The 15401-nt window shown below is 43.4% G+C and overlaps 1 protein-coding gene across 9 annotated transcripts in view; it reads right to left on the reverse strand.

Moving 5' to 3' along the window:
* Positions 1 to 15387, reverse strand: part of klc1a (kinesin light chain 1a) — a 38937-nt gene extending 23550 nt beyond the window's left edge. For 2 of the 9 annotated variants that reach the window (XM_046411913.1, XM_046411912.1), the window contains exons 1-5: positions 14825 to 15375; positions 8257 to 8524; positions 6682 to 6912; positions 5750 to 5828; positions 726 to 954 (exon numbers count right to left, since the gene is read on the reverse strand). In XM_046411913.1, coding sequence (XP_046267869.1) covers positions 726 to 954; positions 5750 to 5828; positions 6682 to 6912; positions 8257 to 8523 — 806 coding nt within the window. In that variant the 5' untranslated portion in view covers position 8524; positions 14825 to 15375. Of the gene's footprint in view, positions 1 to 725; positions 955 to 5749; positions 5829 to 6681; positions 6913 to 8256; positions 8525 to 11234; positions 14051 to 14824 lie in introns of those variants that run through there. The other 7 variants (XM_046411907.1, XM_046411911.1, XM_046411905.1 and 4 more) reach the window with 7 other exon arrangements.
* Between the last annotated feature and the right edge of the window lie 14 nt (positions 15388 to 15401).

Here is a 15401-nt window from a genome sequence, read left to right on the forward strand (position 1 = left end):
GAGAGTAAAAAACATGCGATCAAGCCCTGTAAAATACTGGTCCAGTTCTTGTGTGTCCTTCTTTTGTTCTTTCCTCCTTGAGCCAGGAAATTAACGCTTGCCCAGTTCCATTACTGTACTGTAAATCTTTGCTCGTGTCTGTTATGTTTGCTATGCTCCACTTCTGACGTCGAAAGGCATCCAACTGTCATTTGGAGGTCCTATAGGGAGGCCTGTTGCACAGCGCTTTCAGGGAACACGCCTCCGTGTTGTGAGGGGGGACAAAAAGACGGCACAACTGTCATCACAGCTTTCTCTCTTGAGGGTTTTTGTGGGATCTGAAGACACCATCAAGATTAAACACATTCCTTTCATTGATAACTACCAAACACTTTCCCTGAATTCACTAAGAAGCTTCATTCTGAAATCCTGGGAGGGCTTGTAAAACAGTCCGAGAGGCCAGGACTTAAAAGATTTACAAGCTCATCAAGACTTTTGTTTTCATGGTGCTGCCAGAAACGTTTCCTGCAAACAGAACAGCAGTCCCAGCACTCACTGCAGTTGTACAAGTTTAATACTGACATGAGAGAAAAATTCTTACTTAAAATTCTATTAAATATGCCACCGATCATAAAAAATGCATCAAAGCAGGTGGTCGATATTTCCCGCATTCCACATTAGATCCTTTGGCCAAATGGAAGCGCATTTAATAAAGGCAGTCCTCCCTGATCTCATATATGACTGACCTGTAAACGAGGGCCAGGATATTGAGCATGGTGGCCACATCTGGGTGGTCGTGTCCAGAGGTCTTCTCCAGGTCTTCCAGGGCCTGTTTGCAGAGGGGCACAGCCACCTCGTACCTGCCCTGAGAGGCATACTGGATCACCAGGTTGTGGAGGGTCCTCAGACGGGCTGGGATCTCGTAGCCGCCCTGCTGGGCAGCAGCTGCTGCAGCACTGCCGTGACTCGGCTGGACTGCAGGCACAAAGAGAAAACAAGAGAAGATTTGACGTCAGGACAAACAACTCTGTCTAAAAAAAATCACGGCTGAAGTGCCCTTGAGCAAAACACCTAACCCCCCCCCCCGCCCCAGCTGCTCCCCGGGCGCCTGGCGTGGCAGCCCACTGCTCCTGTGTGTTTCACTGCATGTTGTATGTGTGTGTGTGTTCAACCAGTGATGGGTTAAATGCAGAGAAGAATTTCAGTGTGTGTGAAAATATACTGGCAATAAAGTCTGAAGTTTTTGAAGTTGAAGTTTCATTAGTTATCCAAGCTCCTACAAACGGGTCCAAGCTGAACCCACAACAAACAAATACTGGCACTTAAACATTTGCCCTACAAACAAGATTATTCACTCAAAAACAGAGTCCTCATTCGGCTGTGATGCACAGCAAAATGTGCTGTTTAACAGGGTTAGGAGGACATGGCTGGAATGTTCTCTCACGACATGCAGTCTGCATGTGTGTGTGTGTGTGTGTGTGTGTGTAGGAATGTATGAACGTGGGTGTGAGCAAGAGGTCAGGAAACCACCTGATTGGGTTTCTTATTAAAGCCAGGCAGCTCTATATTTACTCTGAAGGCGAGCCGGTGGGGTTTGGAGAGGGAAACGCCCACTGCCTGAGTAACACTGACCACAGTGAAGTGATACCAGGTGTTCAGAACCACTGGCTAGTCCAGAATCAGGCCTCATTCAGACACAATCAGGCGGGTGTGGAGATCAGTGCTGGCTTGTGTGGTAGTGTGGGAGGACAGGTCTGGGACTTGATCCGTAAACTCCAGGTTCCGGGTCTCGGCTTAGGAGCAACAACTCTATCAGGGAAGTTCTCTACATCCACAAGTCAAGCTGTTCACAGTTTGAACAACAATACTGTTGACCAGACAGTCTCATAGCCAAGTTTTCTGAGTGGTCACTGCAGCGTCATGTTGGGTTGCGTTTCTCCTAAGTTGAGTCTGCACCGAAGCAGCTTAACTTATTGACCTGACCTGCTTTGGGACCTGCTATTTTTGTGGAATCTTAACAGCAACAACATAATACTCAGCATCTTTATTATTACTATTATTTCCAGGTTTAATTTTCACCCATGAGTGCCATAAAGGGCAGTTCCTCACAATTCGATGCTCAGCTGTCTGAAAGTTTGAACAGATTTCTTAGGTCAAAAATGACCACAAAATGAAATTCAGTATTGGTTTAACTGACAAAATGTGAGTGTTCTTATACATGTTTTTTAAATTATTTTTGTGGTTTTCTTTCTTTCTTTCTTTCTTCGATACTGGCAGTGGTAGTGGTGGCAGTGGAGAGAGAGATGCTATAAGGGTCTCCAACCCGACCGGGGACCCTGTGGTTCATCAGGTTCAACATCTTAACCAACGAGACAGGGAGACCCCAAACTCGACCACTTTAACATGAGGGTCAGTCAACCCAGGGAACATCAAGCTGCACGTGTCAAAATCTGTATGAGGTCCAGCATTAAATGCCAGGAATATCCCTTCAATGAATACTGCAGGTTTAACTGAAACAGCACCCGATTCGTTCAGTTTAACAGCAACGGGACACTAAAGCTTTACAAGCTCATTCTATAACTCACAGTGAATGACAGAGTTAACTAAATGACTGAAATCTAAATATTTGTGCAGTGTATATAAGCCTGAGGCCGATTTAAATGAAGACAGCATCATCCTCCTTCCATCATTATCTTCTTCCTGCTGACAGCAATTTAGCAAAACCCAAAAGCTTTTCAAGCAGTCTGAATAATGCTTGAAGAGGAAATACATGTAATCAACTCCAACACACACACACACACACACACACACACACACACACACACAGGGTCTCAGGCAGCTCTGTTTCACACTGAGAGAGGATTAATGCCAGTCTGAGAAGCATCCAGTGATGTGTTTCTTCTCACATGAGCACCAGCAGATCCTCAACACATCATCTGCTCATTTGTAGTATTTACATGAAAGAGAGGAGACATTTAATCTTTCCATCTTTCCTTTCACACAGTGGTTTGGAAACCTGAAACCAATAAACTTGCTTCTCGACCCTCCAGGCTACCACCCGTCTGTTTGGATCTTATTGCGAGTCCTTAAAGGTCTGTTGATCCCATCCACAAACGTAGCGACTGTATTGACAGTAAGCAGATGTAGCAGTGGGTGTGTGCGGGAGGGTAACAATGAGCATCTAAAACACCTTTGTGTTCGATGTGTCTCAAACCTCACAAACACCAATGGTTAATTTTCCACACTAACCAGTGATTAATGATAACTGCTATCATATTCAAAATATATCATTTCTTGTCCAAATGGAGTGAAGAATTGTGTGTATTTGTGCCAGATGTCCATGAAAACATTTCTAAATGTTTGTCCACCTTCTCTGATTGCAGCTCCAGGGCTTGTTCGAAATACACCTTTACATTATGTTTCAATCTCAGTAACTCATAGGAGAAATGTCACATAAATTCAGTTTTTTTAATCATTATGCAGTATTGACCTCTAAAGTGAGACCAGTTTAATTGAGATTTATGCTGCAGTGAGTCAATCTTACGCTCGCCCCGTTCCCCAGCCTGATACCCCCCTCACAGCTACTTCTATTAAAGTCTACATCTTCTGTCAGGTCATAATTCACATCTGGCCGTGGTGCTCGATGAAGCAAAGGCTCTGCAAACACAGCCGGGGAAAATGCTGAGAATCAGCATAATGAAGCCAGTTTTCCATCTAAAAACATGGAAAAATGTAGAGCTTTAACTAGACACAGGAGCCCAAAAACAACCTGCTCTGCTTCCTTTGCTCTACAACCTGCACTGCAGTCAGAACTTCGGCCAAAAAACACAAAAGTCTGATGTCTTTGTGAGTGGAGCTGCAACGATTACCTGATCAACGGATGAGCAGACTGAAAGGAAATTCATCGCCAAACATTTTGACAACTGATTAATCATTTCAGTCATTTTTTTCATGCAAAATTGTTCTTGTTGTGCTGGTTCTTGCTACTTAAAAGTCAAGATTTGCTACTTTTCCTTGTCATTTATGACAGTAAAAGAAAAGAAAAAAAGAAAAAAATGCAATTGTGATCAGTATTTGTTGACATTTTACACACTCTGTTTTATGTAACAGAAAAATATCAGAACAAATGAGAGTATAAATGTGCAGTTCACTTAGTGTTGCTGTCTCAGCCTCTGATGTACTTAGCCTGGTGATGTACTTCTGTTTTAGTCAGTAAATCTCATGAAAAGATGAATGCCAGTAGTTTGTCCTTCCCGTCATTCTCTCCCTTTGGCTCAGTAATTTCTGATGTCACTGATGTTAACTCAAACAGCACTAAACTGTGCATTTGTTGGAGATCATTTCCAGCAGTGTTTTAATCCACATTTGGTGCCACAGTGACCATTGAGGGCAGCAGGACCATGTAAACAGGACTGAGTCAACAATTAAAATACAATTTCTTAACTGGCCATCTTTTGATACAGATGTGAAAAAGGCTGAATTATATTTCAACAGTTTCTAACTTTCATCAAATGTGTTCTGCAAGAGAAATGCCCACTGTGACTGCACCTCCAACAGGTAGGTCAAATTAAACAGTTGAACAAAGAAGAAACAAAGAGGGCAGGAGTGCAAGAGCTGCAGTAGCTGCACTGTGAACCAGTCTTCTGTCTATTTTGTCAGCGATTTAAACTGGCTGACAAACTGGAGTCAGGAGCCAAATGGGAATCACCTCAGTGCCAAAAATCGAAGAGTTAAAAACACTCTAAGTGATGCCAACTTTGGGAGCAAACGGCTGTCAGAGCGTAAAGGTAACCCTGTTGTCCCAAACAAGCTCAAAACTACAGTATAGTTCTCTAAATTAAGATCGTTCAAATTATTGCAGCTGCTCTTCTGTTGGAGCTTAACTTTAGTTCTAATGAGGCTTTTGTATTTGATTCCACAAAGACAAACCTGTTGAAGCCATTACTATATGCTTCATTTTAAACATTTCATTCACATTCAAAGCCAAATAAACTCTTCACAGCAACACTACTGTGGTCTTTTGACAAACATTATTTCACCTGACTACAGCCACACAGCGAGAACACACTGTAGAAATCCTGCAGCTATATAACACAAATCTGTTTGGGAGGTTTTCTCCCCATTTGGCCTCCGTCCAGGCCAAACTGGGTCCTGACTAATGGGTCTTTACAGCCAACACAGCTTTACTGTCTGGGCTGCAGAGCTACTGAAAGACAATCCCATCAAACACTGAGGGAAGGGGAACACATGAAGAGGAAAACTGGGTGTGTGAGAGAGCTGTGAAGTGAGGCACAAAGAGAAGAAAAAAGATTCATGAGGCTTAAGGAAAGTGCATGAAGTGTCAGGAGGAACTTGGCACATAACGTTATGCACTATATTCTGCCTCTGGGGACGCTCACTGAACAGACTGTGGTATACTAAGATTTCGTTGCCAAAGGAGGAATCAATTTTACAGCACTGACATTTTTGCAATTACTGCCACCGTCGAAGAAAAGAAAATCTAATCTAAAAACCAGCGTGTCATTAGTCAAAGCCTTCAACTGCAGAAGTATTAACGATGTGGAAGCTGGAGTTTACTCCCTTTCATCTGTTCCATAATACAGTTCAGGTAACTGTCGTAGAGAGCATCGCAAACAGAATACTTTTAATATATTTAATACCCACGTGGGCCACATGACAAGAGAAGCCTCTCTTACAGGAACTGGATTTCATAATCAGGTCCAGGTACTGAAAACGGGCAGAGAGAAGAAGAAGAGGGAGGAACACTTACTGCCTGGAGCTTGGTCATCCTGATCATCTGGGAAGAGATCGTCCAGAGTCTCTTTACTGGAGTCAGAGTCCTTCTCCTCCTGAGAGGGGAGTGGGGGAGAGAAGAGAGGAGAGGATTCATTTAGAAGACGATGAATAAACTGACCACAAACTCCTCATTTATCAGCTGATGCAGTCAATCTGCAGCTTGAGTGTGTTAAAATGCCTGAGATTGTTTATACTGGACTTTTAATCAACTCTACTGCTGATAAGGAGTTCAATGGAAGTGATTTAGAAACCTGAAACAGAAGAGAAGGTACAGTCGAACAAAAGCCAGTCTCAACCACTTCTATCATGTATCCCATAATAGTTTAACACTATGTGTACTTTTGAATATAATGCAGACTCCGAAAAGTCTGAACATTTTCTGTTATAAAAACTTCCACTGTAAAGCCTTTGGGCTCTCTGAGTTCCTGCCTTGTATTCCCATCAGTAGTGGCAGCTAATTGCTGGAGTAATAACATTAAACACTTTAAACCCAGACACGTGGCGACTGCGACAGACAGTAAGGTTGTATTTGCCCAAGCTAGTCTGAATGTGATGCATCTTGGGGAGTTCCATCTGTTCTCACTGGTTAGTCACAATCTATGACAGTATTATTCTTAGTCTTTTATGAATAGCTTGGACTCTCTTTGTCTGGTCTAAGGATGAATTAAATTTTTTTCAACGCAGAGTGTTAATCTAAAATATGCACTGTCTCTTTTTCCAGTTTTAAAATCGCACCGCTGCGGTACTAAAATCATCATCTGATTTTATGGAGATGCTGAAGAATAAGCTGGATCAGCCACTTCATGGTTGACACCTGACCCACTGCATCAGATCTGTGTGCTCCTGTCACTGGAGTTTCTTTCTTCAGTCAAACACAAGCCTGAGCGACACACTCTGAGGACTCACAGATGGAGACAGGTCCTCGTCGTACTTCTTCAGCTGGTTCATGAACTCCAGGTGCTTCTTCTCCTCCTCCAGCTGAGCCACACTCTGCTCGCTCTTCTGCAGTTTCTGCTGCGTCCCGGCCAGCTCGTCCCGCAGCCACTGGTTCTCCTGGCACAGCCGGCGGACCTGAGCCCGCAGCTTCTGCTTCTCCGACTCCACGGAGCTCAGGTGGCTCGACAGCGCCATCATCACCTGGACAAAGAGGGGCGGGGCAGCTTTTTTCACAGATCAATAACACACACACCAAGCAGCTGTTCATGACATAAAACATCAACATGAGGACGGACTGCAACCACCCACACTCATTTTTGGGTTTAATATTTACAGGGTTGAGTTAAAACTTTTCCAAGCGTCATTCAAGTAAAATGTGTCAGCGTCAGTACGCGTTTATTCATTGTTCAGTAAATATTTCTCTTACTCTTGTGATCAGAAATACTGATCTGAAGCTCAATTCTTGAGCTAGTGTGTAAATAATATTTCTAATAAATAATAAATATAACAACTTCTGATCAACAAAAATACAAAATAGAATTGGAATAGAACATACACCGACATCTTAATCCAAGGAGATACAGTGACAGACTCAGTGGCAGCGTAGCATGTGGGGTGCTGGACTAAAACTGCCAGTAATCAGACAACAGTCCCCATCAGAGCTAAAAATGTGTACACTAATGTTACTGTGAGGCACTCTGGGTAAAAGCAGCCACCTAATAGCATACGCTGTAAGGTGAAAGGCTGGGAGGGGTGTAATTAGACGAGTCTGAGGCTGAGAGGCATTAGAGGTGTTATGGCAGCAAAATTATGCAGAAAAATATGAATCACACTGCACTTTACCATAAGTGCCAGCTACTCAAACAGCTCAAGGTGGATATTAGAGTCTGTTCGGTGCAGAGTATTGTATATTAAATAGGCAAAGCCTGCTGGGACACAGAGATGACGGGCTAAAGCTTCAACAATGACTCATCAGTGACTCATAGGCCAGTGTTCGTCAACCGAACAATGACAAATTTTCAAACTTCCTCTGAAAAAATAATGCATTTTTAAATGTTTTATTGCTGAGCGGTCAGAGCTTCCATCTTTGTTTCTGTTGTCTTTCTTCAGGAGAAGGAAAATCTTTGTGACTTTTCAACCACAGGAGAGGAACTTTTGGAAAACACTTTAGTATGCTGCTTGTATTTAAAAAGATAATAAAAGACAGAGAAAAAGGCACTATGATGTTTGAATTCATAAGGTGACTTTCATAACTCTGCACTGGAATTTGTGCGTATGTTTTTTTTTGTTCGTCTACTATTATGTGCTTCACTATAGCAGGACAAATTGCTGTTAACTAAAGGAACATCCACATTGGAAGCATTTTTTTTGTTTTGTTCTTGTTTCTCACAAAATCAATGCATTTCTATTCTAACAAAAGTGTGAATCATTTGTGGCTTGTAACCTCGATCCTCAATCTGCTGGATATTCAGTATCAATCAATATCAATCTATAAAATCAAAGCAGGCCTGAGATCAGCTTCCCAGAGCCTACAGACAATCGTACCTGTGCTTCGCTCAGCCCGAGCTCCAGCATCTCCAGGGACTTGCGGATCATGTGGGACTTCTCCTCCACCAGGACGCCCTCCTCGTCCTGCTTCAGGCAGCGCAGCGTGCCCAGCAGGCCCTCCAGGATGGAGTGGTGCTCCTGCTTCAGGGCTTCCAGGCCCTGGATCACCTGCTTGGTCCGCGAGATGATCTCATCCTGGGACAGCTTCTCCCCAGGGTCCTCCTCCTCCTTCACGCACACCATGGTGGACATGTCCTCACGCATCCTGCAGAAGTTAACGTCCAAATGATGTTTAGATCCATTTTACAGAGGCTAAAGTTGTTTTGACTAATGCTGTTTCATACTGTACGTCCACTGAGCTCTGACAAATCAAAACAAGAAAATTCACAGCCAAAACGCTGCAAAACACAACAGCAGGAAATTAATATGAAATGCGTTTCCTTAAAACTTTAAGAGTACGTACATCAGTGTCCCATTAAAGCAAGAGGGAAAACAATGTTCTAGATCCTGACAAAAGCCTGTTGTCATCTGCAGGCTTTAAAGTTGCTGACATTCATTTCCACTCCTCTCGTGACTTCTTTGCTTGTTTAGTCCCGACAGGAAAAGAACTCAAATTTAACACAAGAAGGTTCAGTTAACGTTCTCTGCTGTTAAAACAGGAATCAGTCACTTGACAAAGCAACAGACTGGGCCTCACCAGGAATCTGAGACATTCTGATTACTGTAGAGTGGTCAGTGAGGTAACTCTCAGATGTTTCATTAAAAGCTGCATCCTCCTGACCTTTCCTGGTCTCATGGCTGCTACCGCCTTTCACAGCCCTGCCAGCGATTCATCTCCCTTTACAATCGATTCTCAGGTCAGAGTGAGAAACAACACTGGCTTACACAACAGGTTAGACCTGTGTGTTTGTGAAGAGACGGCTAATAAGAAACATCCATGCTTTCTTCTCCAGCTACACTCAAGGTGCCTTTGAGTGAGTCTGACTGAAGCACATCTCAGCAGCAGGGTGTTGCACCAGGAAAAGCTGGATAAACAAACGTCAAATGTAATGTGGCGTTTGTAAAATGCAGTTTGAAGTGCACTTAAAAAACTGAGGAGTCATCACTCGAGATGCTTTTGGAAAAAAAATAAAGCTGTGCAGCTGTGATGAAAGGTATAAACCAAAGCACAGACATTAAACCTGCTGCCTGCTGACAGTTCAAATCCAGAGCTGAGGCTCGTGAGATGTGTGTGGCTTAGCAGATAACAGCAGATGTGAGGTGAGGAAACTCAGAGAGGGAAAAACCACGAGAGGCTGCCACAGGTCTTCACATTTATCGTTTCTCCTGCCAGCAAAACCATACAAACACTAACTTTGTTTTGGGATCTGACCTATGAATGACACTACTTGGTACCTGGCGGTAGTGGCTGCTATCCTAAAGTACCAATACCCTGCCCTACATGGCTGCAGAGGCTGCAACGTAATCGTCTGGGAAAACAGACAAAGCTACGTCCACTAAAAGTGCTTTTTATTTTTATTACTTTGAGTGTCTGACAGCATCACAGAAAGGATGCATGCAGAGAGAGAGGCCTTTTTTTGGAAGCTTGAATGTTAATTCTGCACTGCAGTTACAAAATACAAAGTAATACCAACCTATTCATATGCATGATTAGTATCTTCAGTAATACTCAGCTTCTTAGTGCTGCAATAATGCGGACATAGCACATAATCAGATCCTGAATCAGCCTTAGTGATTAAAGAGGAAGACCACTCGGTGCAGTATGTAGAAACAGATGCTATCATTATGTATATTAGCCAAACACTGCAGGTTAATACCTGTCTCTCTGACTTTGACCCCCCAACACACTCCCAGTGCATCTCCTCCCACTTCATACAGACTTTGTTTGCGTTGTATTCATTATACAAACAAACTTAAGAAGATTATGACTGATCGCTTCGGTAGCACTTGGGGCAAGCTGCCTAATAAATCTCTGCAAGACAAACTGCAAACACTCTCTGTACTGAGTAGTTAAAGAAACGCTGACTGCAGTTGTGTTTTACTACATGGCTCTGTGAAAAGCACAGAAATGAAACCACTCTCGGGTGTGACTGAACTAACATCAGTTTTATCCTTACTGCTGCAATGGCACAGTCAGCTGAACCAGCTTTCCCACCTCAGTGTAAGAGCTGCTGTGGTAGCAGGTGAAGACAGCAGGCTTGTCCTGAACTGCCTCAGATTTCACATTTCTCTTCAAAGTGTGGAAAAGAGAAAAACAATAGCTGAAGGCCACCCCAAGCACACGAGGCAGACGGAGGAAGAGTTAGAGCCCTGATCGTGCCATGTGACTCAGCAACCAGCCTGCAGCCTATCAGCTGACAGCAGGGCAGGAAGCTGACGCTGTGCGTAGGAGGAGATGGAAATCAGCAGCTTCAGGTGAGCTCACTGAGCTGCTCAGGATGAGGGAATTTTCAGTGAAATCAACTTGAAGGAATAAATATTAACCTCAGCCTTGTCCTGATGAGTCCAATTTACAGAAGGAAAGGCTCATATTGTCTTGGCAGACTGTTAAAGGTTACTTACTGGAGTTTATCCAGTTGTTGCTGTCTAACTTGTTTCTCAGATTCAACCTTCTCATCAGTTTCAAAAGATAAAGTAATGCTGGTATTTTCCCATGAACACTCACAAAATGGGGCTTTTCATTAGGGCAATTAATCATTTTCAAGATAGGAAAAAAATAAAAATCAAAATCAAAATCCACCCAAAGATCAAATTATTTTGTTTTATTAATATTCCATAAGACAGAAAGAGAAACCACCAAATACTCACAATTAAGAAGCTGGATGATAAGATTGAAGAAAGGATTAAAGAGCTGCCATTCAATTTAGTCAGCTGATTAACTGACTAATCATTTATTTATAAAAGATTTTTTTCTAATGTTCTCATTATTAAATCGCTAACAGTAATTCAATATGAAGCACAACAGATTATATTACCTTTCAACCACAAGCCATGCAGTGAATGTGGGTATCACTGCTTTACTCCCCAACAGCAAAGTCAATCTTCAACCAGTGTAAACATCCCAAAGTGCAAAGAACAAGACACAGAACAACTACCACTGCAGGCTGCGTAACGCAGAAGTGAAAGTGACAGCACAAGCCTTTCTTCCTCTTCTGATCCAACAATCTTTTATTTCTGGCATCAGATGAGTCTCACAGCACAAAGGCCCACAGGGAAAGGCAGAGAAAACTATTTCTGATGTTAACTTTTGAAATGTAAATAGCTGTGTTGAAGCTGAGCGCCCGGGGGAACGCTGCAATATAAGCAGGTTAAGGCAGTGATATGAGACAACAGGGAGGCTGAGGACGAATGCAGCGGTAAGGAGGCAGGGGGTGTGGATGTGTTTGGGACCAGTGAAGAAGAGGAACAGCGAGTGCTGGCTCTGGCTTCGCGCATGAAGATGGAGGAGAAGCACTGTGGAGAACAGCGTTAGTCAGCCATGTGTGAGCTGATGAGAGCTGTGAATCACAACCACATTTACAGAAAGAGAAAGTCTGAGACGCTCTGAGCCTCTACAGATTACATTTACTGGACAGTTTCTCATCTGCAACCACTGAGGACACACTCATCGATGTGTCGATGCTCTCTGTCCATGACTCAAAGGCCAGCAATGTTCTGCCTGTAACCTGCATATGAAAACATTATGCATTTGCTGCTCTGCTGCACACAAATTGATGCCAGTCGGTCAGGTAAAACTAGAACTGGGAAGGGTAACTGACAACATCAGCTGTGTCTACTGCAGCTGAAAACAAAAAAGGAACCAACCCAAACCACACAACAGCGTTGAACCACCCACTTTGAATTATTTGGGATTTTTTGTTTAAAAAAGTCTAAAATGGAGCTGCAATAAGCACTGAGGACTAAAGACACACAAAAGAAGAGAACTGGAAAAATGCAGTGCAACTATAATTAATATCACTAACTTCAGACTGACACCTTAAACCCATCATCGTGTGCCACAAACTGAAGCCTAATACTGTCTCTCCTTTCAGCTGCATTGGTTTTCTCACTGCTAGAACGCCAATGATTAATTCTGAAGATAATCAGCATATTAATTGATAATGACAATAATCATTAGTAGCAGTTGTTTCACTCCTAAATATTCCTCTTCCTTCAGCAGCCCGGCTCTAACTTGGCCTGTTTACCATCTGGTCATGGAAAGTGAGTTAATCAGAGCTTTTAAGGTGAAACCAGCTGCCTGCTGAGAGCAGAGAGAGTGAAACAAAGCAATAAACTACAGCCAAGAAAGACAACAATAAGCTGAAAGATCCTGTAAAACTATGAAGCTGGAGGGTCAAGTCATGTGATCCACTGTAAATATAAAAACACTGATTGTAGTCTGTTTACGGATCACATATGATCTCCCACGTGCTGCAGTTTTTCACGTCATTATTCCTGTATAAGATTAGTGCTGCTGAATTATCAGTCCATTCATACTCAACCATCACGTTACAGTATTGGCTATTAGCTTCAGAAGAAAAGGGTTAACAAGCGAGGCAGTCACATGAACCCACATGGCACAAACACAGGAAATGACAAGTAAGATCAGCATTAATAACTCACAGATTTGGTCTTCTGAGTCTGGCGGACATCATGACATTAATCCAGAGGAAGCTGAACTCTGAGTATTTCTTTTTCTAAATTAACCCAACACAGAAAATTGCTTTGGTGTTAATTAATTTGCTGTTAAACTGTGAGTCATCCCCCAAAATGAGTTGCAGGCTCACTTCTGGTGAGTCTTCACATGACAAGAACACCAATCATTTTTTATTTCCATGAGCCGACCTCAGGCAGGAGATTAAATTTATCAGTCGAATCACTGAAGTGATTTAAGATGCTGTGATCCAAAGAGACAGCAGTAGCACCCTGAAGGCTCAAAAGCACTGAGAATATACTGGAGTTGTTCTTTAACAGACTCTGATATATAACTTGCTTCAGCCTCTCCACAGATTCAGTTTCAGGTCTCAGGATCGTGTTACCAAACCAGGCTGAAAAAGAACTCGTTCTGATTTCCTTATTAGAACACGTAGCATTTCTGCATCTCTCTACTGGTCACTTCTTCTAGTTGATGGTATCATTTCACTATTCAGCAATTATGAAAGAGCTGGTTGTCTGATTGGCACATATGACAGAGCCATTTCAACATGGGAGCAGGATGTCTGGTTATTCAGAAAATCTGCTGCATTGATGCCAATGAGTAAGAGTTAAACTCGTAGCTCTACATTAAGTTTCTTAATACATGATATATTTCAAGAACCTCAAAGCAAAAATCACTTGTTTAATCCTGACCAACTGTTCCGAAGTCATTCGTATGGCCAGATATATTAGCGCAGACACATACATCAGGCAATAAATTACAAAAAAATACAGTACAGAAATGCCAAAAGATGCCTAAGGTGCTTCAGGAACAGTGTCCTAAGCTAATTTAAGGAATCAGGAAAACACAAATATAAATAATTACAGGTCGCTCAAACATTAATACTGGTTTCAACTTCAGAACTGCAGTACTGCCTGGGCTATGAAATGAGCTACACATGAACTACAGCTCCTGTCAGCCATCGTGCTCTGGCTGTACGTTGGTGCAAACGCTGCGCACCTCTCACCCGACCTGCAGCGTCACGAAACCTGCTGAGACAACACGCAATCGTCATTTCCCACCAGCACTCTATAAGAACTCTATAAAAAGGTCAACACACAACACCTGTGGGATCTCTGAGGCAACAACAAGCTGCCCCTGGAGAGCAGAGGGGCGTCAGCCTGGGGGAGGCGCCCTGCAGGTCGTCAGGAACAGGGTGGATTCAGTACTAAAGACTGCAGGGCAGGATAAACAAAACTCCCAGGAATACCTGTGTGTATTCCTGGGATTTGTGTCATGTAGTGTAGATTCAGAGGTTTGTTTTTTTGCTTGTGTGTTTTACATCCCAAATATTCATCCTGTCAGTCTTCTTGGTTTTCAGATCCCAGCTGTGAGTCCCCACACTGAGATCCACTGTCCCCCTGAGGCTGTCCCCTCAACACAGGCAGCTTTCACAGCTCTCGACCCCGCACTGAATATCAATGAAAAGCACATCCAGCACAGCCACACCATCACATGACAGTTCAAATATCGACACTTTACGGTGCTGCAGCGGCCAACTAGTGCACCCTTTCACCGGTGAACAGATGTGTTTGAGTCGCGTCCACGCCTCTGTGGTTCCTGCTGCTTTGTCCCGGCTAAACGGATTAACCTGCAGAACCAGTTGGCAAATAATTTCCTGTCACACAGACCAGCCGCGGTGCTAACTCTCAGCTAGCCCTCTCAGTGACAGTTAATATGCTCACGGCGTCTAATTCCTGCAATTAACGTAAACATCGTACGCACATCAAAGGGTTGTATGCTTTAAAACACGAGCATCCAAATTATACAACCACGATAAATTAAATTATTGCTGACTGACAAAATGACACTTGAAGAAACACCTTTAAAAATCCGAAAGAGGTTAATTAGCTAATGACCAGTCCAGGAAATACACGGAGCCATTCTTACCGTTCTCTAGGACATCCGTTGCCAATGTAGCCTGACTGTAGCTTTGGTTTTCCTCCCCTCTTTACCTTTTAAATCACGTCTTTTTCTAAGATGTGGGTGTTGCTCCTGTGACCGACAGCGTGTTCCGTTAAGCGCAGAAAAATATACAAGTCCTGAAACAAAAATGTCCAAACTGTCTCCGAAAACTGTCTCCGAGTGGCGATACGCGGTGCCGAGTGACGCTGGGCTTCGCTGCACTAACCGCCGTTAACGAGGATGACCAGCTAGCTACATAGCTAGCCGCCTATCTGTCAAAACAACGAGTTCAGACTGAGCCACACGAGAAAAGCCCGCTCTCCTTCGGCTCCATGGCAGGAACGGCTCCGCAAAACTAACTGGATAGCGGCTTCATGGGGCTAAAAGGAAAAAGTCGCCCATGAAGATGACAGCCCGCTGGTCCGCTGGCTGGATGACTGACTGAGCGGTGCGTGAAAATGGCGTTACCCGGCGGCGCCCCCCACGACTCTTCCTCGGTGGTGATGATGTCATCCCGGCAGGATTAAAGAGGAAGCTGCGGTGAAGGTGAGCGGCCAGACTG

The sequence above is a fragment of the Scatophagus argus genome, chromosome 15 (assembly GCF_020382885.2).
Source record: "Scatophagus argus isolate fScaArg1 chromosome 15, fScaArg1.pri, whole genome shotgun sequence".
NCBI classification, from domain to species: Eukaryota; Metazoa; Chordata; class Actinopteri; family Scatophagidae; genus Scatophagus; species Scatophagus argus.